This window comes from Daphnia carinata, chromosome 1, assembly GCF_022539665.2.
Source record: "Daphnia carinata strain CSIRO-1 chromosome 1, CSIRO_AGI_Dcar_HiC_V3, whole genome shotgun sequence".
NCBI classification, from domain to species: Eukaryota; Metazoa; Arthropoda; class Branchiopoda; order Diplostraca; family Daphniidae; genus Daphnia; species Daphnia carinata.
In genome coordinates, this window is record NC_081331.1 from 12,332,074 (window position 1) to 12,358,049 (window position 25,976).

At 40.7% G+C, this 25,976-nt stretch overlaps 4 protein-coding genes across 5 annotated transcripts in view; 3 read left to right on the forward strand and 1 right to left on the reverse strand.

Moving 5' to 3' along the window:
• Positions 1-2,891: 2,891 nt before the first annotated feature.
• On the reverse strand, positions 2,892-5,082 carry LOC130691500 (protein bicaudal C homolog 1-like). Of its 2 annotated transcripts, XM_057514459.2 has the most exons (10): positions 4,974-5,082; positions 4,675-4,887; positions 4,376-4,603; positions 4,114-4,314; positions 3,885-4,041; positions 3,718-3,828; positions 3,511-3,654; positions 3,325-3,438; positions 3,139-3,258; positions 2,898-3,074 (listed from the first exon to the last, which is right to left on the reverse strand). In XM_057514459.2, the coding sequence occupies exons 1-10, from the start codon at positions 5,016-5,018 to the stop codon at positions 3,061-3,063; spliced, it is 1,347 nt and encodes a 448-aa protein (XP_057370442.1). In that variant the 5' UTR covers positions 5,019-5,082; the 3' UTR covers positions 2,898-3,060. The 2 variants fall into 2 exon arrangements, with proteins under 2 accessions (XP_059352077.1, XP_057370442.1); XM_059496094.1 differs by lacking the exon at positions 3,718-3,828 and having other exon boundaries at positions 2,892-3,074.
• Positions 5,083-6,157: 1,075 nt separating this feature from the next.
• Positions 6,158-7,076, forward strand: LOC130691519 (uncharacterized). The gene is made up of 2 exons (XM_057514478.1): positions 6,158-6,275; positions 6,360-7,076. Exons 1-2 carry the CDS (start codon positions 6,264-6,266, stop codon positions 6,903-6,905), a joined length of 558 nt encoding a protein of 185 aa, XP_057370461.1. The 5' UTR covers positions 6,158-6,263; the 3' UTR covers positions 6,906-7,076.
• A 905-nt stretch (positions 7,077-7,981) lies between these two features.
• On the forward strand, positions 7,982-8,949 carry LOC130691514 (uncharacterized). The gene is made up of 2 exons (XM_057514473.2): positions 7,982-8,032; positions 8,122-8,949. The coding sequence occupies exons 1-2, from the start codon at positions 8,021-8,023 to the stop codon at positions 8,767-8,769; spliced, it is 660 nt and encodes a 219-aa protein (XP_057370456.1). The 5' UTR covers positions 7,982-8,020; the 3' UTR covers positions 8,770-8,949.
• Positions 8,950-18,555: 9,606 nt separating this feature from the next.
• LOC130691484 (uncharacterized) overlaps positions 18,556-25,976 on the forward strand; it is a 32,345-nt gene continuing 24,924 nt past the window's right edge. Inside the window, exons 1-2 of the mRNA XM_057514432.1 lie at positions 18,556-18,722; positions 19,569-19,617. The gene's annotated coding sequence lies outside the window, so the exon portion shown is untranslated. The remainder of the gene's footprint in view (positions 18,723-19,568; positions 19,618-25,976) is intronic.

Below are 25,976 nucleotides of genomic sequence, written 5' to 3' on the forward strand. Positions count from 1 at the left end.
GCAACGATTTCATCAAAATAGATGTACTGCAACAAGGCGTTTCCTTTTGCAATTCAGGTCTTCTTGGTCGTCGAACGGGGATGACAATCATAAAAGGTCAAGGGAAATTGGAACTGATTCAGCGAGGAAAATCAAATTTCAATTTTCCGTTAGACCATTATCTAATTATTACTTGCACATTGGCAAGAAATTGAAAGCTCCTACAACTTCGAAACACTAAGTCAATACATGAGCCGTGTATCGATTAATCGCTTCCGGTTGGCTCCGACATTTGGAAGTTGGATGAGCATCAAGGACGCATAGAACGCAATGAGGGAATTGAAACAAACAAAAAAAACGAGATTTATGCCGGCTTCCTTGTGAATTTTATATCATTATACGCATGTAGAGATTCAAAGAATCAAAAGCCATTACAACATCGATTCACAGCGCAGGAGTAGTAAAAAATAACGAAGATGCTCCCATGAAATCATGTGTTAACGATCCATTAATTACAATGACACAAGTGGGGAAAGTTCTTGATAATATATTGCGTCTACATATATAAGCAACAGTGTAAACGTAACACGTAAACGAACGTGGGGGAAAAAAGAATTGACCTTTTCACAAGTTGATATTAAAACTATAAAGCCAACGTAAAAAGATTGCGTTCCTGTGCGCCCCATAAAACTGCGCACATTGACTGTGAATTATTCGCTGAAAAAAAAGGAAAAACAAAAGGGGAAACGATTCGCCAAAGATCCTTATATCTTTATGTTAACACAAAGAAATAGGAGGGCTTTCTGTATTGTTTAATTACCTCCCGGTATAGTCCCGACTGCCATTTATCTTGCATAGCTACTGCAATACGGAATAGAACGCGGCTAGTCGCTATTTGCCAATTGATTTATAGCCCTCCGGGCCTTTCAGTTTGTTGCTGCTTTTGTACCCTTCAATTAACTTTTAATACGAACAGATATGTGTAGCTGTTGGCACGTAGGATAACGCTGTATACAGATATCCAATGCATATCCAGGACACTGTTAGCGATTCATTAAGCATCCTTTTATAAATGGGCAAACTATTTTTACGTCCTTCTTTTACGTCATGCCAACTACTTATCTATTCACCTGCGATACATGAATAAGGGTGGGAATGAATGTCTATGCAACAATATTATTAGAGCCCTATTTTCGCCTTGTGCGCACACGCGGTGTGTAAGATCTATAGATGGATCACTTACCAATGGATAGACATCGAGAGTTCGTGTTTCCTTGTTCTATTAATACGAACCTATAAATTTCTACCGACATCAATGTTGAGACGCCGTATCGAATTCCGATTTCGTACGTGCATCCCGTAGACACTTGGTGATCAGTGTAAAATGAACTTACGAAATGTAATCCAACCAAAGTCACGTCTTTCATTTTTAACGCTTTGTTACTTTTCATTACTCTTCATTACTTATCATTTCACATTAGTGGGAAAGCCAAACAGTAGATGGCATCATCAACTGGTTGCTGTTTTTTTTTAACGAAAGAGAAATGTTGAATCATTTTCATTATTTGAGCTATCAAGTATAACCTAAACCAGTCTGAAGTAAAAACTAAGCCCATCCCAGCTGTTGCCAGACAAAGAGTTCCTTTTATGAGAAACTGTTCCGTATCATTCAGTAGCAGAAAAATTGGCAAATTTTTATTGGCAACAAAAGCGTGCAGATGTCCAAAGTATTTGCTGAAATCGAAAGTAACAAAAGCGGTAGCAGACGTGTTCACTACAGGAACATTCAATGATAGTATCGATACGAATAGGAAACCAATGGCCGGCTGTAATAAGAATAAGGCCGGTAATAAGCATAACCACCGTGACCGTAATATCCGCGGTGGTATCCCCAACCGGAGTGGTGAGTTTCTTGTGTTTTCTGATCTACAACGTCAGTTTCCGCCGATCTACGGCCGCGCCAGTGTCCGTAAGGAACGCGATAGTAGTCGTAAACGTTGTAACCGTAAGGGTAATAGTAATGATGGCCGTAATAGCGCCGTCCGTGCCACTCTTGGGCGTCCTGGTCGGAAACAGCTTCCGCCCGTTTCAATTCCACAACAGGAACTGCCAGAGCCAAAAGGAGAAGAACAAAAGAAACCTGGAAGATCAAAGCACATTTAATTAGTATAATGATGAAGAAAGAACAAAAAACGCGAAAATTTTAACTCGCCGCGAATTTCATCTTTTTTTCTGTTGAGCGAACAGTGGCAATCAACGAGTCAGCTGAGGAACTGATGAGAGTCGAGCCTTTTTCTTGAGCAATTTATACTCGATCGCTCAATGTCAAGTCGTCCTAAAGCAATACGAAACCAATACCGGTGATTTTCACACGATCGTCCTTGTAATTAAGTTTTATTGCTTCTTCGCGACACACGGTTATTGCTTCCTCTCGTGAACGGAATCGTGCAAAACAATTGAATAAGGTGGGGAAAAGCAGATTGCTCTGTTGGATACACGGCACGTACATCGAGACTTTCAATATCTAAATCTTAACAATCGCACTTGTCTGCATACTTTGCTTCACTGTAATGAAGTACTTTCATATTAGAGAAGTGTTGAAATTACGTAATCACGAAGCAGCAACATATTAAAGGTGAGGAAGATGATGTGCTCTTTCAGCATTTTTCAAAAGGAGTGACTACAATCCCATAATATTTGTCCAAGGTTACAGGCAATTTAGCCTTTTGGAATATTTACAATGAATTTCTGTGTAAATTTAATATTAAAACATTCGACTATAAGGCAACACATTTTTTTGTGGGAGTCAAATATGTACTGAAGATCTTCAAGTAAATGGGTCACAGATACAATGAAAAGGTACATGCCAATAAACAATACGAAAAGAGAAGCAATGGCTCCGAGATAGAGGGTCGAAAAAAAAGTCCTGAGTCACGTGAAAAGTAGATAAAAACACAAAGAAACGAAGGAAAAATATGCATTCTGAGTTAAAATAGTAATAATTAAAAAATCCCGCCACGTTCAAACGTCGAATGTCAGTTAACTTTCGAAACGAGTTCCATCACATCTACCCGAAAGCACTCACGATCGTAACTCTAGAATGTCCAAACTTCCAAGTTGAAATACTTACGTTTTAAAATCAACATTTATCCCACATACCTTGAATAGCATTCCTCATAATTTTGCGGGCTCCAAACGAAGTGATTCCCAGACTGATCAAATCTTCGTCGTTCATAGTAGTAAACATCGCCATGTCGATTTCGTTTTGAAAAAACAGATCTAAATTACATAGCAACAGGCAATATATTAAAGATACACCTCGAAACTTCTAATAATAATTCATACCCGAATAATGAGCCAAACCGACGGTCTCCAACAGATCAGACAGTCGACGAAATGAGTTCTGATCGAACCGTGAAGCTGTCAGAGAAGCTGGAACGCATGACTCTATCCATGCAACTACATGAAGGGATGCCAATTAATGTTACTTACTCTAAAAATGCAGATGACAATAAGCATTTGTTCACTTACGTGGTGACGATAACGATGCAGAACCAACGCTTTCATCCGCGCTGGACAATGACGGTATTTCAACTACAATTCCACCGAACTGTTGGGACAAAGTATTTTGATGCGATGATGACAATTCCTTTAGCAACTTCTTCGAGGTTGGTACTATTAAACGAATAAATGACAAGATGAAGTAGAATTTCAATAAAGAAGGCAAACGAAATTTACGGAAATTTTTGCGGGTAAAATCAAGCGTTTTCCAGGTCTGTGGCAAACTCGGCACGACGGCCTGATTGGTCGGTAGGCCAAAACAGCGTCTTAAAATCTCAAATAAGTTACCTAGAGAAAAGAATAGAAAATTAACTTATCGACTGAGGAAATTAAGAAAGACGTACGTGCATTCCATTCGTACGAAGTCAGTCGGATCGTCAAAATATCCATAACGGAAGGTTCTGCATGGAACAAAACATCGGCTTCTTCAGCTTCGGCCAGAAAGCAACGATTCATACGTTCGGAAGGAATTTGGACCATCAACTGCATCGGCAAAAGTCCCTGCCCAATCGTTTGCAAAACGATACAATTCATTCTGTTTTTTAAAAATAGATTTTTCGTAAAATAACTTACGTTCAACATTGTATTTGCAATGTAAACGGCATCCAACGAAGAACCCTTTATCCAGATGCAATATTTTTTGGGTAGCTCTTTCAAATGTGATACATCGGGACAACGTATCCCCGCACCTGTTACATGTGCGATTTTGTCCACGTGATCACGAACAAGCCACACGTGATCAAACGATGTTTCAATCTTCATCATCATCGAGTCCTTATAAATGTAAATTTGGATAAAACATTGCGATTGATCAGATTTTTCACTTCGTTCTTACCAAAGATGTTTGTGTTAAACAGCCGAACGACGTGACGGCTTCCTTAAGATGATGGATGCGATACTGTTGACCACGGATGTTCACTTGACAATTGAGGCCATCAATCTTCGGATAAAAACGTAACAGGACTCCGTAGTTTTTGGAGAAATAATCGATTAATTGGCCTTGACCTAACGATGAAATCTTTTCTGAGCTGCAATCGACAATGATCTCGACCGGAATATCCATCTGCATTTCAAACGAAAGGAAAACGTTTAAGTAAAAAACCAAGGGCAGAATGAATGTGCGAATTTTTATACTCGAATACGTTGACGAGCTTTTTCAAGATTAGGTAATTGTCCCCGAATGACGACGTTATTACATTTGGGTTCACCCGTTATGCGATTGCGATCCGGGAAATGAATTCGTGTTCCAGTTTCTTCCATCAAACGATTGATATTCTGTCCCGATCTGCCAATCAGATGCGAATGGAACGTGTAGCTCACCTCCATGGATAAAGTGGCCGAAAGAGTCTGAAAACATGCAAATGAAATTAAATATAAAATCAGATAAAGTTAAAATGGAATGAATTTTTCATTATTAATCGGGAAATGAGTACCAATGTGGCTGACGCAGTTCCTTGTTTGAGCGGCTGCTTCGCCATGTTGCGTCCAGGCAAGAATTGGAGTGAATGAGGTCTGGTGAGGGAAGGTCAAGCCTGAAGAAAGGGGTCGGATTTCTAACCGACGTCCTCAAGGTCAAACGGGGTGAGTTTGATGGTCGCTGAACTTCGTTTATAACAACACCCCTCTTTCACAGGAGCTTCCCAGTTCCGTTGCCCACGGCTTTGGCTGTGACCTAACAAATCCCCGAAGACGTGCAAGAGTTAGCAGCTGGCGCACCCTTTCGGCCATCTCTGTCCAGAATCTTTAAGACAGCCGAGTTTCTATTTTAAACCCTCTTTTTCTTTCACTTTAACCATTCTTGTTATAGGGAAGAGGACAAACCGACAGCGCTAAGGACATTACTGTCTATTTAACTCTTTGATCTTATTTATTTCTCGGCGTTTTGGTAATGTCATTACGCAGCTAAATGATCAACGGCTTCTGGTTTCGCGCAGACAGGTGACAGCCAAAGCCAACACGCAAATCAACACGATCGGTGTATGCCCAAATGAAATGGACAGTCAATTATGTCGCACGCTATTCGACTAGAAATGGGCAGTGCGTCATGTATCGGGAAAATTGAATAAATATCGTGAAGCTTATAGTGGTGGTCAGCGGAGTGTGTCACTTCCAGGAACAGAACTTCTTCAACAGCTAAGAGTTGTCCTTCACGGACTATAGCTCGCCACCGCAACTTCATTAGCTCGCCAATTTGGCATAACACGCTTGGTGGTGCCTAAATGGCAATTTTTACGAGTTATTTTTGTGGCTGGATTGTGTTTGCATCTGTTGACAACGTACACTGTGTTCGAGGTGCGGTCAAAACAAATGGCTCAACAAATGACTGAGAAAATACAACTGACGCGGAAAAATAAGACAAGATTAGTGGGAAAATGCATACTATTTTTTTTGCTTTAATCATTTTGTTGATTTTCTGTTTAGTTTTTCCCAACAGTTTTCGAGTACTTTGCAGTAGCGGCTCGTACGATGTCATTTGATGGGAGTAGTATACATCTTGTTTGGAGCACACTCTTTCAGGCGTGTGAAAATTTAATATTTTCTCATTTACGCAATTTGGAAACAAATAAAAATCCAAGACCTTTTATTAGCTATTTTACTGTTTTCTATCCAATTGCCCAGGATCGGCATTGAACGTTCAAGTATAAATAGCCGGATAAAAGGCGTCGATTAGCATCAGTTCCTCAACTGAGTACCTCCTGCTAATATCTTTTACCCACTCGAAAATGAATTTGATGGTAAGTTGACTCGCATTTGAGTTTTCACCACAACCCAAATTATCTTTGGTGATTATGTCTTGCATTACTTTGTACGGATTGCAGATTTTCCTGGCATCTATCTTGGCCGTTGCCGTCGCCAACGGAGCAAATTCGATAAAGGACACCAACATTCAAGTTTCACCTGATCAAGACGTCGCTGAATTCTACCGCCGAGGATTTTATGGCGGATATGGGGGCCACTGGCGCGGACGTCGATCAGCAGAGGAAGCGAAATCGGAATTAGAGGCTAGCGTTGAAAGTGGCAATGATCAAGAAGCCAGCGAATATTATGCCAATCGTTTTTATGGTAATTATGGCCACCCTTCATATTACAGTCGATATGGAAGTTGGCGTGGTCGTCGTTCAACCGGAGAGGTAAAACCGGAAATAGAGCCCAACTTTGAAGTAGTTGCTGATCAGGAAGCCAATGAATTTCGCCGTGGCTATTACGGAGGACACCACGGATATTGGCGTGGACGTAGGTCGGCTGATGAAAACGCTAATACCCTTCAAATCGAACCGGATCAAGACATGAACGAGAATGTCAGACGTGGCTATTACGGTCATTCTTACGGTAGATACGGATCCTGGTACGGTAGACATTGGTAGACTGTGTCGTTTTAAATAACTCCTTTCCATTACTATGTTTAAGCAAACATGTATTAGCAAGGTTCGCTCCTAATGTACGTCCCCGATAAACGATACCTGATTCACAACTGCATTTATGCCCCTTCTTTTGGTCTTAACTTCCCAATAAACAATGTTTTTTTCTCACTTGAATGTGCGTTACTCACTTGGAGAGGATAATAGAGATTTAAGGTCCAATACACAGAAAAGTTATCATGGAATACGATGTTTTGTGTTTTAGTCTTAAGTTCCTAACACCAACTTTGTAATAAGCCTGTCAAAGCCATGTGAGCCAGTTTCCCCATAGCTCGTGATTGGCTTTTTATGTTCTGCAAATAGACCACTTCCTTACTAAGAACATATCCATTGGCCTGGTGGAAGTGTTCTGGTTTTGAATGGTATCAATGAAGTACGCGGATATTGTCGTGGAGATTGGCGGACACCGGCATATGGCTATACGGTGTGTGATATAAACGTTTAAAAAGGCGATTGGCTTACTTATGAATTTGTAAAAATATTTGAAGAAAAGCATACGCCAGGAAGCCGCAACTGATGAACGTAACTGACTCACCAAAGTTTTGTCGTTTCTTGGTGTTGGATCACTTCTGCGAGGCGTTGTCTGCGTTAAAATAATAATAATAATAATACAATAAATAAAGGGGCTCTCAATAATAAAATGATCTAATAATGGAATGGGTAATAATAAAAATTCAACATAGAGTCAAATTGTATAGTATCACTCATAAATTAAACGTCATTTATAGATACAGCACATTGAAATCGGAATTGCGCTTCATAGCAGCCAATTAATTGGCTGCCCGCAACCCTGAAATTCATGTAATTAAAGCCAAGTAACATCACTATTTGCTTCTTATGTTTCACTAAACACTACAAAGAATAAACATTTATAGTTGACCGCAAAAACCATTAAGCGAAACTCAGGGTCGAGCATTTTGAGATTACGATCTGCAATGGATTCGTTTTGAAACTAAACCTCTTTATAGTGAACAGCGGAGTATAAAAAGGCAGGTAAGAGCCCTTGATCAGCATCAGTTTCTCAACTATCTTCAGCTTCCAACACTCTCACACGCTTCAAAATGAAATTCACTGTAAGTTTACTTTAGTTTCAACGAATTGCTTGTTTCCATCTCATTGTATTGCCGCTATATCCTATCCCTTTCTCCAAATTCTATGTAAGATTATTTTGGCTTGCCTGTTGGTCCTGATTGTTGCGACTGAGGTAAAATCAGAATCGCAAAAAGGCGTGCAACTCTCACCTGATCAAGACGTCGCTGAATTTCATCGCGGAGGCTTTTATGGCGGATATCGGGGCTACTGGCGCGGACGTCGCTCAGCTGAACGAAAACCACAAAACGGAGTCAAAGATGATGCTGACGTCGATCGGGAGGTAAAGGATGAAGTTGAAGTCGATCAGGAGGCAAAGGATGAATTCGAAATCGACCGAGAAACAAAAGATGAAGTTGGAGCCGATCAGGAGGCAAAGGATGAGGTTGGAATCGATCAGGACGCAAAGGATGAAGTTGGAATTGACCAGGAAGCAAATGATGAAGTTGAAGTCGACGAAGAGGTGAACGAATATCACCGTGGCCGTCGCTCAGCTGAAGAGCTCAAAAACCTACGTGTTGATGCTGAAATCGCTGCTGATCAGGAAGCCAACGAGTTTCGTCGTGCCTACTATGGCGGATATCACGGACATTGGCGCGGTCGCCGATCCGCTGAGGAAATGAACGCGGCCATGAACGTTCCAGTTTATTCTGATCAGGATGCAAGCGAATGGTACGCTCGCCGCTATTACGAACGTCCCTATACTTATCGAGGCTATTAGGTGGATGCCACACTGGTAAAACTTTCGTTATTCGTAGAAATCCCTACGCTTGTTGATTGTTCTAATTAGACGTGGCATGTAGAAACTGACACATCAGGCCCTAAATTTGACTTTGCAAAACGCTCTTACAACTACTTCATTTTCGAATAAACATTTGAATAAACGCTCCATTTTGTTCTATTTGGACCTTTGTTATCATGGTAGTTTGATGGACGGAATCGAGCACCGTTTACACCGAAGAGATGTCGTGTCATCACCGGTGTTATTCTTAGTATGTGGTTCTGAGGGAGGTTGAACGGAGAGTCAACAGAAGAGATTAACTCCGGGCAAAAGGGTACAAAAAAAAACATTTTTGTCTCGTTCATCCCCGATAATAATGCGCATTTGCTATTTGCTTTCAAAAACTTAAAAGTCTTACCTGTCATCGCTAGATGGCTTTTGCTCCATCGACGAACTGCTGGCAGGAAAACCGTAAGGCGTTGAACAAAACCCGAAATCTGAACATAGATTCTAAATATTAACACTACGAAAAAACGAAAATACTACCATTTTGTTAAGAACCTGTATTACTTTTTTATTCTTTTATGGGAAAAGGAGAGTACTGGGTAATTTCCCGTCAGAGATGTAGTTGTTTGTACCCTTGGAATAGTGGGGGCTGCACTAGCTTTCACAAACGGAACGACGGAACTGGGTGGACGATTGCGAACGATTTAAGGTTGCTTAACCCTTGCCTTGTATGCTTCTAGAACATTGGGTTAAGGGTTAGAAAAATGTTCTCGGGGGAAAAGGTTAAAAGAATGGCGCGAAAAGCGTATGCTTTCATCAAGTGCGCCTTTTTTCTCGAACATTCAGTCAGAGTCGGAGTGAAGTGAGCTGTTGGTGCGTCGTAATGGCTGTGGAACTTTTTACTTCCAGCATTTCATTTCTCAACATGTTCACCAATGCACTAGTGTCAGTAACAGGTATTAGTTAATATTACAACCTTTAACTATCAGTGATTTTAAATTCTTATAGTTTTCTTTTAATTTGTTTTATTTACGCCATAGTCCTAAAGACAGAAGCTGGGATCCATTTTCGAATGGTTTCTAGAGCACATGCTGTGGGAGATGTCAGCAATCCCCGCCTTGACAGTTGTGGAGACTGTGGTTAATAAGTACGCCCTTCATCAAAGTGGTGATCGTCCGTCATCGATACTTCAGGTTAGTCTCTATTTTAAAACTAATTCCCTAGACTTTAGTTGTATGTGAATGTCGACTAAGGAAAGTGAAACTGCTTTTTGTTTTGTTACTTGGTTTTCATGATGAAATGTCCTTCAGGCTTTAAGCTCTATCCACACATCTTAGAAGATGATATGGCGGAGAGACTGTAGAATGCGTAGGATTGAGAGCTTAAAAGGGTTGGATATCGCGTTGATTATTTTGCCGACGTTAGTGTTTTGAAGCTGACGCTAACTGTAATCCCCGTACGCAGAGCTTTTTGCATGTTCAGACTGTTAAGTAAGCAAAATCCTTTCGTTATCCACATACCAATGAGGCTAGCACAAAGTATGACGTCTTTTCGCTAGTGGATTGTCCTTTTGAAACTTTTAATGTTTTTTCGGCATCTTTTTTTCTTTTCACTGGAAGACATCCTTTAAATCGAGAAGACTTCCGGTTTTTAATGGCGGATATGGATCTCAGAGCAATTGATGCAGAATTGCTCTTGAGACCGCTTTTATGAAGTAATTGCCCTTGTTGACTTGAGCTTCATAAGACAATCAGCTTCCGCCAGTGGAATGGATTGGGAATTCGACAAAGACCTAATTTTTTGTTTTCTTCCGTCACATTGTTTCTTGTTCACGGATTGTTTTCAGGGTTGTCTGGCCCATAATTCACTAAGCAAGTTGTTTTATCCAACATCAGGTTTTATCGCACGAAACTTCCCTTTCTCGTTATGCGTTTCTCTGAAATTCAGTCGCTCACAGTTATCAGTAGCAGCCAATTTGCGACAAAACTCTTGTAATTTCAAAGCTGTTTATCAGCTATTTTTTTTCTTTTCTTCAGTCATGTTTGAGATTAGGCCAATATCCATATATTGACATGCCAACGGATGCAGTGACACTCTACCAACGGCCGTAGCGTGAATGAGAATGTGATTATGTAGAGGCAGGTTTTTTTTCCTTAAATTCTACAGACGTCCGTTTCTCTTGACGTTTTTTGGTGGCGGTGTTTTTCAAATTCCAAAAAGAAATGAAAGTAGTTCCATAAAAAGGTAGATACTTTTGACAAGGACTCCCATTTTTTACCCGTCAAAATGATTGTGTATCTTTTCATTTCTACGGTCCCTTCTTGGGATCCTTTTATTTAACATTTTGGCAAAAGATTTAAATTGAGTTCCGTCTCGTCCTGAACAGCCGACCTATGCTAAAGAGATGTCAGCCACAGGCGTATTTCTATCAAAGATATTGTTATTTCAATTGGTATGAAAATTCTTTTCATATAGCATCAATTACGTTTCATTTTCTTTCGTATTGAAAAACGAGTTAAACTGGTTTGTTTTGCTTAAGAATCGTAATGAGGAGGTAAAAATGTTCGTTAGCATATTTATTTATGTATTTTCGTACCACAGCATCCAATGGTGATGAATAATCTAATGCCGCCCTTGGCATTCACCAATTTAGGATCTATACAATTTTTTTTTTGTGGTTGCTCCGAGCTTCCCGTCTTGCAACGTCCACATTATTTGCCTTTGTAGCCAAGACATATCCTTACACATGAAAAGTACCACTGCGTGCGATCGTCAAGACAAGTGAAGACTCTAATTCTAGGAAAATGATATTGTCAATATTGTTTTGGGATAGAATAATAGACCTACGGCGTTGTTTGCTCGTCTTAGCCTATCAGACAGGAGAGAAAAGAAATACTAATTGAGCAGAAGGGAAGGTGTAATGGCTGGTTTCGTATTACTTTTCTTGCATAGTCTAGTCGTAATTGTATAAATAGATGTAGCCTTGTACTTTCATCCTTTCAATTTATTAATCATGAGGCGAGGCAAGTTGGTCGTGCAGCTGCGTAACCATATCGTGCACTTACTGCGAAACTGATCCTTTTTCTTTGCTACTCATTTGTTTCTTCTTCTGGGCCATCCTTGATCTCCCGCGGAGGGAGCGAACCCGTTCGTTTTATGTCTTTTTTTTTTTACTTTACCACGCGTTCTCAGACGTCGAACGTAAGGACAAAAAATTAAAACGCATTGACAGATTTTCAATACCATTCGAGTTGATTGTAGTGAATAGCTTTTCGTTATCTTTCCATTGTGTGAACTCAGCGCACGTTTCCGATCGTCCTTTATCCTGCGCTGTCAGTACATTCCCGTATGAACACGTCATGAAAAGTGAGCAACAGAATCGAATTCATCAGTTCAGTAGCTTTTCTTTCTTACTTACTATTGACAAGACCTGTAATTTTCATTTTGCATTGTGGCTATTTTTTCTGGCACAGGGAAACAAACCAGGTGAATGTCAGAGGAAATAAAAGCGGATCGACCTTCAATTACGTAGACTAAGTCGTCTCTTGTAGTTCGTTCTTATCTTCCTATTTATCTCGATACATCTAATGTAAATGCGTAGTTGACAATTCGTCTCGAAACCCTTTGCGTAGGCACGCGGATGAAAATTCTTTCATTTCCTCATCTGACGTCATTTGTCGATATTACGGGATGCTCTTCGACGATGAGAAATCTTACAAGTTGATACCGCCGAGTGAAAAGGGGTTGCGTACTTTCCGACCTGGGTTCTCAACTTGGCTTTATAGTCGTGCGTCATAATCTTTCTTTCATAAAAAGAAAGTATAAGCCGAATACTTGCAATATGTTGTCTAATACCCATATTTGTGAAATCCTATTTTTGAATCTTCTGCTTATCTGTTTTGTTTCCCGTAGGCGAAATTTGCTTAACGTATTTGAGAGCTTCAATTTGAAACTGTCACATCAACTACTAATAGTTTAATGGAAATTGTAAAGCGTTACTCTTTGATATTAGAGATTAAAAACCCGTAACGGAGTGAGTAAACGTTTATTTGCAATGCTGGTTTGTAGCATATTTCCTCTCAATGGATTCGTTTGTTTGTTACTCCCCTTTTTTCAAATTGAACTCGCGCTCTGACTCGAGATTTAGCGCTCCTCACTTGCCCGTTCAGTTTGTCTCTTGTGTTTGCATAATTTGATTAGCGGAGCCGGCAGCTCTTCCGACCGCTCACCATTTCCCCGCTAGGGATGGAAGTGTATAGAATCTCGCGGTGGATGATATACAGAAAGTTTTGTTAACTTTTTCTTTAACAGACTTGGTAACTAGCAGTACCGATAGGGGGGGGGGAGGCAAGCCTTTGGTGATACGGATTGAGGGAGACAAGAGAGGAACGAGCAAGATTTAGTGATACAGGTTTTGAGCGGTGTATTGGGTCCATTATTCATTGACTCAAAGTTTTCAATCCTACATGCAGCAACCAGTAGTAGTTGAAAGTTTAGCGGATGTAACCAATACAGTCGACGCGTTTTCTCAGTTAAAGAGCCGAGTGGGACTCGTTGCGTGTTATACGAAAGTCAGTAGGTGACTTCGTGAGTCGACTGCCTTCTATTTGCTGCAGCGGAATGGCACTCCCAATGGTGATTTTACGTTACAGAGGAATGGGGTTGGTGCACTATAAGGAAAACTTTATAATTGCATTATGCCATCGATTACCGTTAAGAGTTTTAGCTAGACTGTACTCTATCTGTACCGACTGTTTTTTTTTCCCTTCTTCGTATACGCACCGTATTTGATACGAACGTTCCAAGTTTCAAGATTTCGTTTCTGGCGCAAACATTGTGTTGCAGTCTGTCACTGATTTGCATAAGCGTAGAAGCGTAATCAACAGATGGCGTCAAAACATGCGACGAATAAATGTACATTTCAGGATATTGAACTATACAATGCGTGTTGACTAAATCCACTCCACCCCTCTTTTAGTCTACTACTTGTCACGATTCAGCATTTTTTTTTTTTTAGGATTGCGTGGCGTCGTATTCTTGACGATCCTTTGGTTTATTGTACAAGCCATTTTCTGTTGCGTTGGAATTGCTGTTCCATATCCTTGTCTGTGCTACATCTCTTTGTTCGATTAACAGGGTCTCATCTCTTTTTGCATGCAAATTATTTGCTCATTTTTTGTTACTTTTTCATCATCAACGAAATAGTGCCAATCCTCTTTGGCAAAGGATGGATGACATCTATCTGGATGAGTAAGCCGAATGGGTGTCATTTAGAAGCTACTCATAGTTAGGCTTTAAAATGCATCTTTCCTGCTCTATGTCACGTTTAACGAATTGCTCATCGTTGTTGGTACTATAGTGCAGTTTACGCAAGAGCTAATCGTCCATCTAAACCGCGAAAGGCTCGGGATTGGCAAAGGCCAGCGCAGTTAAGATAACCTGACTCGATTTGCCGATTAATTGAATAGAATTTTCTATTGGGGGGAGGTTTGAGACACGCCCGCTGTCAGACGATTGTACCGTGAAATAAGGAAATTGAAGGCTAGCTGAACAACAGCTGCCATATGTTGAGTTTCACTGCAGGCTCCAAAGTATGTCAACAATACAATTTAAATGCTAATAAGCCTTTCTTGCTACGAAAAATAACAAAGGCCTTTTTTTTTTTACATTTCGGATTGCTAGCGATGGGAAATTGAATTTTCTTTTTTCTGATTAAATGCGGCAGTATTTTTTATTTGAAAAGAAAATTGATCAGCCCAATCGAACGATGCACCTCACGCCACATGATGGCGGCAAGGTAACAATTCGTACGTAAGAAATTGAAACGTTCCGTATGGGTTTGAGTGCCAAAGAAAGAAGAACGAAAGGGAGAGCTTTGATCATTTTGAATGACGAAAACTTTGGGTAAAGATGGAATAGGCTCAGGAAAGTTGTGAACGTAGTTATAGTTAGCATCTCCTTCTAATCTTTTCTTTCTCTTTATTTTCAAAGCGAAACACGACTGAATAAGTTTGGTGGTTGGTAAATAAAGAGGGCGATGAGAACATGAACACAACATGGAACTAAAGGTTGTTTGCGTCTGTAAGGATTAAGAAGGGCGGAATATAGTTCTCCTCTCGCTTTCATGCTTCTTTATACAGACTCGTATTCTTTGACTAAAAGTCCGAGGTGGAACCTGACGATGATTGTAAATAATAAAAAAAAGGGTAAATAGATAAAGTGAATGCAGTCCACATTGAATCATAAGAGGATTTTCCACATCCATCATTTTTAGACGTACTTGTTTAGCAATTTCTTTTTTTGTGTGTGTAGTCTGCATTTAAGGTTACACAAGCTCAACAATTCATTGGATCCGTAGAAGGTGACGGAGGACGAAAATGTAAAAAAATTTTACTACTCTGACTGTATCATAGAGCCGGACTGCACAGCATCTGTTGCCTTTATGTGCGACGCTTTACGCCCGTGTAATTACAGTCAACTTGTGCTCGATAGAGTTGGCGTATGTCTACCGAGTACAAACACAAATGAGTGGCAGCGGAATAGAACGGAGTGATGGAGTTGCTGCTTGCGGTTAGCAATCATTCTTTGCAATGACTAAGACTTGAGGCAATTCCATGTTCCTCTCGCTAGAACCGTACACACAAGCCTCGGGTTGTTATTCAGCTCAACCGTACACGAGATCCGTTCTCTTTCTCGCTGTTGGGATTGGAAAACTTTTTTTTTTTTTTTTTACTTTTTGGCACGGGCCTTTTTCTCTCGATAGCGCTCTTTTGTTTTGACGACGAGGTGGTCTTGCTCAGTTAACCAAGCGTTTGCAAATAAAGATGCTAGGGGGGGGGGGGGCATCGCTGGACTAGTTTGTTGTTTAGATAGCGGTGTAGTATCAGCGAGATAGCATAATACTGGGCACACGAAACGTGATCAGGCTTTGACGGTATTCATTTTCAAAAGTCTTTGATTCAATGCTCCAGTGCACATACAGTAGCACTGGGAGAGTAGAGTGTAAGCGCTTTTTGTACGGATGGAAATTCATCAGGCTGTGCGAATGAACTATCTTTTTATAGTCGATAGAATCAATAAATTTTTGTTGAGACATAAAATGTTTATCGACAATCCCAGGTTTTCAAAGTTAACCGACTTGCTAATCCCACTCAATTTAGTCCTGCCGTTTGTTTTGTAAAATCAAGGTAAAATTCAATTTTTGCTATCCGAAATTGACTAATCGCTTTATAGATCAATATCAAGACACCGTGCCGTTCAGGTTTGGCCTTTGGCAGAAATATTCCATTAATACTGAGAATCGGCTTTTATATTTTTGGAACCCTATAAAAAAGCCTTTACGCTTCGGTGATGGTCACATCATTCGGCATTAGAATAATACCGCCAGCATTTGCCGATGGCATACCATTCGAAAAAGAAACAATCAATTTCATTTGATTGTATTCTTTTGCATGTTTGAAAATGATTTCTTCCGTGCGATCCGCAAACGGACGTGGACATCTTTGATCATTCGTCGCTTACATTTTCAATCTCTTTGGCTGACAATCTTGTCTCTAAAAAAAAAGAAAAAAAAAGAAAAAGATAAGGATAGATATACGACGTTGCTGTAGAGCCGTTTACAGCAGATGTTGCAAGACTTCGACTTAGTCTTTTATTGCGAAAGGTTCGCAATCTAAAGAGCTGACCATCAGAGTAAATTCCGTTTTTCTTTCCCCACTCATTTCACCGCGTAATGACGACGACCATTTCAGGAGTTATGAATGGTGGGAAAAACAACAGAACACGTTATCTCAACTTACAAATTCATGTCTGTTTAGATTTATTGTCTCTGTAATGTACATGTTTTTATTGCCACAATCGTCATGGCAAAAAGCGCCTGTCTTTTAAAGTCCATCTACTTGTAGGTCACTTCTCGGTTATGCTCGATGTCAGATCTGTTGTGACTCGATGAATGCATTTATTGCACGCGTGTTCCATTGTAACCTGAGCGCACAGCCCAATAGATTGTTACCTACCTCCCCCCCCCCCCCAAAAAAAAAAAAAAATGTGTGCGTTAACCTATCGTCTTTTGTTTTTTGGTGATGATGAACTCGTTGATCAAATCTCGGACGAGCCAGTCCAGCATTTCTCATCTCATCCCGGTAGTGAAGTGTTTGGTTTTGTCTACTCAGTAGATGAATGGTTGGTTTTTGTGCGTTCCGGTTGAGTCATTTTTCGGGATATCTCTGCTGAAATATCATCCGTTTCACGGGATGTTATCGTCGGGCTATAGATCTAAAATAATCGCCAAAGGACTCGGCAATCCTTCGAATTCCAATCCGACAGCACCGTGACATTCTCTTGCCTAACAGTTGTACACGAACCGCGCCACACAAATAACTGCCGCAAGCATTTCTATGGTTCAGTTGAATAGCCTTTTGCAAATTTGGCGTTACTACAAAGGTAGGCATTTATGAAATTTTCGCGTGCAAGAAAGCTCTAGGATTTGATGGCCTCGCAATTGTCTTCAATTGATCTTTCCCTAGATTGTACAGCATTTATTTTCGACGTGTATATGTGATTTGATGCGCTTGTCGAACACCCATAAATCGATTTCACTCAAACGTAACCATGAACTTGTACGTGAACCTTCTTTCCTCTTTTTTGTCCGTCAGCCCTGCAAAATGCAGAAACATCCTGAGGTGGTAGTACGGGTTATTAACCGCCTTTTTAAGGTATTTGTACCAAATGCTCTCTCTCTCTCTGTCTGTCCAGCCGACGAGGTAAAAAAAAATGTACGTAAATGTCTGAAAATGTCTGAATTTTTTTGGCGCGTCGCCAGTAAAAAACAACCATGTGAATATATATTTTTTTGAACATTACGAATGCAGCGGCATTGAACAAGATTGTACGATATAGCAGGGCATAGATGCACAAAGAGAAACCTTGTTTTTCGTAGTTGTCAAACATGCTTGCCACGTCATTTTTTTTTTTTATTTTTTACTTTGAGCAATGAAAAAGCGTGCCTTGACTTTGGCATGGAATGCTCGTTTTTATTATCAGTTCTATGATACCAAATTCTCGCTAGAATTTTTGCTTATTTCGGATAACTCGTGTTTTCTTGTTGTTTTACAATGGTTGGCGTTGAAATATTCCACTACTTTGAATTGTTTCATCTTTTTTTTAAACTGAACGCCGAATTTTGTTATCGTTACCGGCTTACAATTCTAACCAGTTTATTCCTAAATATTACAAGGACTACCGGAAACAACATTCGCGTTTTGCTTCTGCCTTTTTTTTTGCGTGTCTCTTGTTGACACATTCCTTACGTTGTCACGCTATTCGTGCTCAATGGTTTGTGTGTTCCTCATAGGTATAGAGACGCGTTTCATTCAGCGTTTTCGTCTATCCGCAACTCTATGGGTGGCGCTGTAACACTTGCCTCAATTCCCGCTCTGCCTTTTTTTTTTTTTTTTTTTAACTTGGAAAACGGTCGGTCGGGGCGCTGCGGGAGTCGCTACACATGCGAACAGCAGTCGGTTATAGTACAACCACTATCCCGCACGCTGATCCCACCCTACTCTGCCCTTCTCTTTCTCTTCTATGCTCGCTGACTCTTCAGTCTTGCGCTTGTTGTCGGCAACGCCGGCTGCGTGTTTTCCCGTGGGCGCTCGTTTTTTTTTTGTTGGCGATTTCTCTCTTCATTTCTTTTTCGAGTTACATCTCTTGTTCGTTTACATTTGTCTTGACGTGTATCCTCAATTCTATCCGCTTTTGTCGCTGGTTGAACGATACGGACAAAGAAAAAAGACATAACAATATCGTGATCGTTAAAAACTTTGAAAGCCGTTCCGTAAAAACAAAACAAAACCATCCAGTGAAATTCCATATTTGCATGTTGTGTTCCGTGAGAAACGAAGCTTTTATTTCCCGCACAGGAATCTGCCATCAGATATAGATATACGAAGGTAAATCTTCTGCGAAGACAGTGTCCTCCCAATCGTAGCTGTTAAAAGGTCGACGGACAGTTGCCGTTTGATTGCCATTTTAAAATATTAGCAGTAGATGAGTGGAGCAGAAAGAATGGAACGTAACTTGATGCTTTGCCCTCCATCTAAGGACGTAAAAAGTTGTTTTGATGATGATGGCCGGTGGTCGCTGTGAGCAGTGAAATCTAAGCGGCAATCACGATGGTCGCTTGGTAAACGAGCGGGAAAATGGCGGGAGGGAGTGAAGAAAAAAAGCAAAAAAAAAGCAAAAAAATGAATGGATGTTATATGGAACCGGGCGTCAAGCTGGGTTGAGTGCAACACCTGCCAAAACAGCTATTTTTCTACATCCTACCGTGTTGGCCATCTTGCAGCCTCGGTTCGTAAACAAAAAAAGAAAGGAAAAAGAAAAGAATAAGTTATTGGTTGCTGCAAGGGGAAAAAAAAGGGGGGGGGGGAATCGTGTGTGATAAATCTGGTGATGATAGTCAAGAGGGACCAGCTGGTTTTCTTATTCTTTTTTGCGTGCTTTTCACCAACTGCGGTATCAACAAAGATCCATTCGTTTTGTTTTTTCTGTGGGATTACTTTTTGTTAAATTGCTTTTGTCCTTTTCGAAATCGCATTCTTGGGTGTTCAATTTTTAAGTATAACCAAATTATATTTTTTTTTCCTTAGCCTGTGCGTAATACGTTGATTGCCGTTTTTCTTTTTTTTTTTTTTTTTCTGATTTGCCATAAGTGAATTCAGATACCCCGCACGTTGGCGCTTTGTGGTATTTTCCCGTTTTTAACGTTTTCTTCTGTTTTTATTTTTTTTTTGCAGGAATCATCGCAGTTCGTGTTTTCTTTTGGAGCCGTTGTCACCGGTTGCGGTAAGTTTTTTTTTCCTTTTTTTATTCAATGTCACCTGATTTGAAGACCCTACTCACGTCATTTATGCCCAACAACGAACTGGAGGTTATTTATTTAATTTATTTATTTATTTTTTAAACCTTTCATTTTTTTTTTTTTTTTTTGCTGCTGTTGTTGATCGTTACGTTTTATGCGAAAACGCCGATAAGAGCGCGTGTGGATTTTAAGAAAAGTATCGGCACTTTTGTGTGGGTGTCAAAACATGTCCTTCAAATGGGCTTGGCTGTAAAAACGGTCGGGAAATGTTTTTTTTTGTCCCTCTTTTATATACGATCGTCAGACGTGTCCGTTCGTGGTTGGCCTGTCGCTGGTAATCAAGCGGATGGCCAATTATGTACAGCACTCCGGCTCGATTCTTTTTTTTTTTTTTTTAAAGTTGGCGGATTGATGGACAGCTGAAGTTATCCACCCTTGTCTGAAATGCAAAGGAAATCAAGCATAAAAATAGGAAGGGAGATAGATTTACAATCTGCCAACCTTGCTTTTTTTCAGCATATATGTTACATTTGGTTTACGCCAAAGTTGAGTAGGTTTTTTCCATCGAACAGAGAAAGTCCGAATGATTCCCAATTGAATTTTTGCACAGTTGACGATTGACGTTCAAAACTCTTTTAACAGCCAAGAGGGTTAACACAATCCAGTAATAGCTTTTCGCGTTTGATGGCTCTTTTGTCGTCAACAACTTGATTTTTCATTTAGGGGACCTTTTTTCTTTTTTCTTTTTTTTTTGTGTGTGGTCCTTCTTTGAAGCGTAACGAAGTTGATTGGCTTGTAAATAGTAAAGAAAAATCGAAAACGATACAAGTTTTCCTACCAATTCGCTTACATCAACAAATCCATCCTTTGTAAGTAGGACAAACGTTGCCATCGCTTTGAATTACTGCTGACGTTCACGCGGTTAGAAAAAGAGAAAAAGAAAAAAAAAGGTCGAATTGAAAGAAAGTCAATTTGTTATTTCGTTCTTCTTTTTTTTTTTTCTCTCTTCTTCTATTTTCTTTTTGTTTGTTGGCATTTTATATGAAGCCGGAACGGCACCCGGGAAATGTTGTTGGATTTTTTTTTTTTTTTTTTTTTTTTTTTTTTGAGACCTCGTTGGGTTCGTGTCTCATTCGTTTGGCGCCGGTCTGCCGCTATACAGTCGGATCCGAAACTTTTCGAGCGAGAGACGTGTGTACTATATACGGCTATAAGGCCCTCTAATAGTAATCGGACGTCTTTCATTTGTTTTCCTTCTTGCCACGAAGTATAAAGATTACGTTATTGTGATTGCGCCTTTTTTTTTGTTTTGCTGCAGTCGCGATGGAAAAACAATGGACGAGTCGTTGACTGACAGACTATCTGAGAAGTCGGCGTGCGTGACCGACCGTGTGTGACAGGCCAATGGCTGCATGACAGCGCCGTGCATCTGCTGAATGTGTGGCGCTTGTATTTTTTTTTTCTTTGGTGGTGGTGGTGGTGGGGGGGTCATGGGTGTGTTACACGCACACCCTTAACTCCGTTATCAGCCGACCGCGTCTTCTTTCTTTTTGTGCGCCTATCTTTTTTAAATTCTCGCTCATTTGATCACCTTGTCTTTCTCTTGTCATTCTCTTTCGTTTATTTTTCCTTTCTTTTCAAATCCCGCAATGCGGAATTTCATTAATATCGCATTTTTTTTTTCTTTTTTCCTTTTTATCTTTTTTTTTTTGTACCGGATATTTATTTTTGGAGAAATTTCCTGTAACACGCCAAGGCTGTATTCGTGCTCTATAATTACGAAGAAGGAGCTTAAAGGCTTTCTTGTATCATTGACCAGCGCGAGTAGCCTCTGGAGGATGTTTTTTTTTTGCTCAGCCCATCCATCTACTTCAACATCCGTGCGTCTAACGTCCCTTTTGGAAGACAAGAAGTCAAACAAGTCCACAAAGACGCTATAAAAGACCCCCTAAAGCCCACTCATTAGACCAGCAATTAGGTTCGATCTTTTTATTGGTTTAAGATTCAGTTTGCGTCTCCCGTCACGTCGGCTATTGGCTTTTTCTTTCTCTCCATCCCCAATCCGATACAAAACAACATCAGCTGCTGGTATAATCCGCCTGTTGAGAACAAGAAAAAGACCCCGACTTGAGCAAGAGCGGGGGGAAAGGGTTGCCAACGTATCGGATATTTGAATCAACGGGCATCCGTCCAAAAAAAAAAAAAGATGCTTGGACGAAGCGAATGACGAAATGTCCGTTTCCACTTTTGGATGTTTTTTAGTCTATCTCCAGAGGCATCGGTGTAACAGATCTGCCGAATAATGGCGCGTTTCTCTCCGTTACAGGATGCTGTTGGTACTCTCTTTCGTTATCTAGCACCATCAGCATCTAGTTTAATGTCTGTAGAGTATGCTCATAGCTAATGTCAGAAAACGAAACGCAATCAAATCCATTCCATCCGAGACGTACCGGCATTTGAGAGAGACAGACAAACTGAGAGACGAGTAATGTTTGATTGCACGAAAATTCATGCGTTCTTTTCCCTTTTTTCTATTTTGTTTATTCCGAGTTTCTCACGCTCCCGCTACCGAGTTCTTTGAGCTAGTATGTTGATTGCCATTTATTTTTTGTTTTCTTGTTGTTTTTCTGCATTGTTGGGGTTTGCTTATTTGGTTTGTTTGACTCAAGTTTCAACGGTGTGTTCGCGTGACTTAGATGAAAAAATAGAGGGGGGAAAGGAGCGACGGTGTTAGACAAAACATGTTTGTTTCGATGCGTCTTTTCAAAACTCTTGTCGCGGTTCCCGCTAACGTGTACGGCAGCATCTCAAAGTTTGTTCCAACTATTTAATTTTGGGCTGAAAAAGGGTCCCCCCTCGTAAAAGGAACGAAAACACGGAGCAAAACAGCAAGCAGTTAGGTGTTATCAGGCCGTTTGCACGGAATAAACAGGCCTCATCGATAAATGCGTTTTCGTGTTAAACAGTCACTTGCATTGAATAAAATAAAAACGTTGCGTCACACACTAGCGAGATAGCTGCAATATCAAACGCTGCGATGTTCGAAAGTCATAAAACGTGAAATGGGCGAAATTTGTACGAAGCGAAAAAGCCAATCGAACGAGATGGGTTCGTGCGTTTCGTGTGGAGATGTCTCGTTTTTGTCGTGTACTTGCAATACATAGAGTCGAGCAAATAGCCTTTAGTCATGAAAGCTGATCTTTTCCCTGTTCTCTTGCGTCTGTTGTGTAACTTTGAAAAAAGAAAGAAAAACGCGTGTTTCGTGCAATAATTTTTTTTCGAATCGCCCTCTCTATTCTATCCCCCCCCCCCCCTTTTTCGTACGGTGATGAACGGCTTGGCTCGACCTAATTGCGGAGGCGTAACGTAAGTCGAGAGAATCCTGGGCTCATACTTGAAAGACATGCAGACGAATTTTTTTTTCCCCTCATTTTTCCCGCCTCCCTACTTTTGTCGTTCACTCACGGCCGTCACCGACTTGACGACGCCACAAGGTTGAAAAGCCTTGCCTCAGGTGCGTGCTCAAATTACCCTTTAATCCTATTAGCAGCGTAATACAATTGAAAAGAATATTTTTGTACAGTGAGAAATGACGCGTATTTTTATGTATCTGGTTTCGCACGAAAAAAATCCAAACAGCAAAAGAAAAAAAAAGGCCTCACTTTCTACCAGTTTCTTTGTCCCTTTTTTTTTCTTCACGATTCTTCAGACTTCGATTGCCGCCGCGTCTGCCGCTTCACCAACTTGTAATTGAAGACTAATCACAAGGCAGAGCGTTAGTTTGGCCAAACGCACATGCGATGTGTGGCGGCTGCATACCGTAGCCTCAGTTTTCGAAACAATTTTGAAAGGAAACATGGGAGGCCTCTTGTCCGCCCCATTTTCCATTTTTTTTTTTTTTTTTCTCTTTCCCAACAGCCAGACGAAATGACTGGTTTGCGTCGTCTTCCTACTCTTTCCTTGGCTATGTGATGATGACTACTTCGTGGTTCTTTACAATTTTGTTTTTTCTTGCGCACGGCCTCGAAGGCCAGACATCGGCTGCGGGGCGGTTTATTTTGGGCCGTGTTTGTAGATGTAACAAGCTGGCGTCGTTTTCAGTTAAAAGCAGGACAGTTGCAAAGAATGTGAGATTAAGCGAGCATCCTTTTTTTTTTTTAAATTTTTTTTATTCCCTTATTGTGGCTGTTGTTGTATTCTAGAGTTTAGGTAATCTCGACCATCAACGTAGGCACCGTCATTAGAGGGTCTTGACCATGGGCTAAGAATAACTAAAGAATCAATAAAACGTTATATGCATTATTTGAAAATTACCGAGCGCACCGATTACACACACACACCCTTCAAAATGCGCTGCCAAATTGGTTAGAATAGCGTGAGTGTTTTAAAACGACGCCATCCGCCGTGTGACATCGATCCATTGCCATCTGTTTATCGACGCCGATCGTTGTCGCGTTAAGGCCTCTGTCATCCGCCTCAATGCTTTTCGAAAGGTTTCTCTTAAGGGGAAAACAAAAATGAAAACAAGCCAATTTTTTTTTTGGAACAGCCTTTATCCTCTTCAAAACTCTTGACACCTATAACCTTTTTGAGTGAATCCTTTCTTTTTGATTTGAAATTCTTTTCAAGTGAATCTTTAAAAAAAAAATAGATGGGAACACTGCTTCCCTCTATTCCTTGACTACGAATTTGAATATTTTCGTTGGTGCGATTCAAAAGCAATCTCGTAACACCAAAAGTTCGATCGGGCGATTCATGATTTGAGTTAGGATGCCGTTAAAGAATCGGACCACCGTTGTATACGAGTAGTACAGATATCGATTGACAACGTATTGCTACGATCTTGAACCTTTCATCCGGCAAGGTCCCTCGTCCTATTTCAATCGGATTTTGTATTGCCGTTAATCCCGCGCGTCTTGCTATCCGCTGATTACAATGTAGTTAGCTCGATATCGAGTCACCTCGAATACGAGAAAAAGAAATACCGCTGGCTTACGAAGATGCCACGCCAAAAAAAACAACGCGACGCTAATAGAAAATTGGAGGATAGTTGTCTTTTATTTCTTTTGCGAAAGCAGGATGTATTATGAAGGTTTGCCATCGCTTCCAAAAAAACGTATCAGTTAGACTTCTCTGACGGAAATCGAATAAGAAAACGGATGATTGCACGCGATCGCCTCGTGATTGGCTCTACTATTAAACCTCTCCGACGCCATCTAGATTTCTCTATGTTGGCTAAATGTGGCTTTTTTTTTTATCGAATGTCTTTTTATTGCGTTTGCCAAACAGGAATCAATGCTGGTCAATTTTTGATGACGTTTGATTGGTTTTTCTTGTATTCTTCAAAATGCGCTGCGTTATTTTTCAAGTGCTAGTTATTGGCATAATTTATTAGTTTTTGATTGTCCGCCTCGCGGAGCCTCGAGTGTGTTTTTTCACGACTGCATTTGATCGTCCCATGAGTTTCAATTGACTGCGACTCGTTGACGAACTTCTGCTAGGATTCACACGACCAATATCGATTGCCTTACCCCAAAACGGAAATACTGCCGATCCGCCTTTCCACTCTGATGTCGTCACTCCAGAAGAAGAAAAGAGAGGAAAGAAAAAAAAAATAAATAAAAAGGAGGTTGGCACATAGATGACGGGTCACGCAGTCGTGGCAGGAAGTGCGTTGTTCTCTCTTGTGACAGTAGCAGATCTGTTCTCTTGACATCTTATTCTTTCCCCTCCGTTGCGATTGTATGCTCTTTTCACTCTTTTATCAATGATCAAAATGAAATGGATACTGAAAATGTAGGAATTGAATGAGGTGTCGACTGACTGGCCAGTGACCGCACCGATTCAGACCGACAACAGACATGTCGCTGACGCCTTAAACAAAACAACAGATTCATTGCTATTGAACTTTGACTTGCTCACGGTTGTACTGAATGTTAACGTGTCAATGAAATTGATTGTCCCACACCCGTGTTCCAAAGTTTGCATGGAGATAGCTCTCAGAGAGGTTACGTCATTCGGCACCTTGCCTGCATTTCGGACGAGCACCGAGCCATGGCCCAGGGCTTCTCGTTACCGGAGGATAGTTTGGACCCATTTGCATCGTTACGAGACTCGTTTGTTTCGGATCGAAATTCGCCCCTCCATCCCCCCCCCCCCCCCCCCCCCTTTTTTTTTTTTTTTTTTTGGCAAACAGATTTCACTGTATCCAGCTGGTAGCTCCGTTCATCCGTGACAGTTAATCCCGTCCTGGTGAAATGTAGTGCAAGTTTGCATCTCTCCATGCGTGCAGCGCCACCTTCTCGTTTTCGGTAGGATCGTCCATAATGATTCAATCGTTTCA

Bases quoted from the DNA above. Each gene is read 5' to 3' on its own strand.
- LOC130691500 (XM_057514459.2), bottom strand. From the start codon at position 5,018: ATGGCGAAGCAGCCGCTCAAACAAGGAACTGCGTCAGCCACATTG. The intron at 3,829-3,884 runs GTACGTCTTTCT...TCTTTTCTCTAG, and splicing joins TTCGTACGAATGGAATGCAC to GTAACTTATTTGAGATTTTA. The intron at 3,259-3,324 runs GTATGAATTATT...TATGTAATTTAG, and splicing joins CGGTTTGGCTCATTATTCGG to ATCTGTTTTTTCAAAACGAA.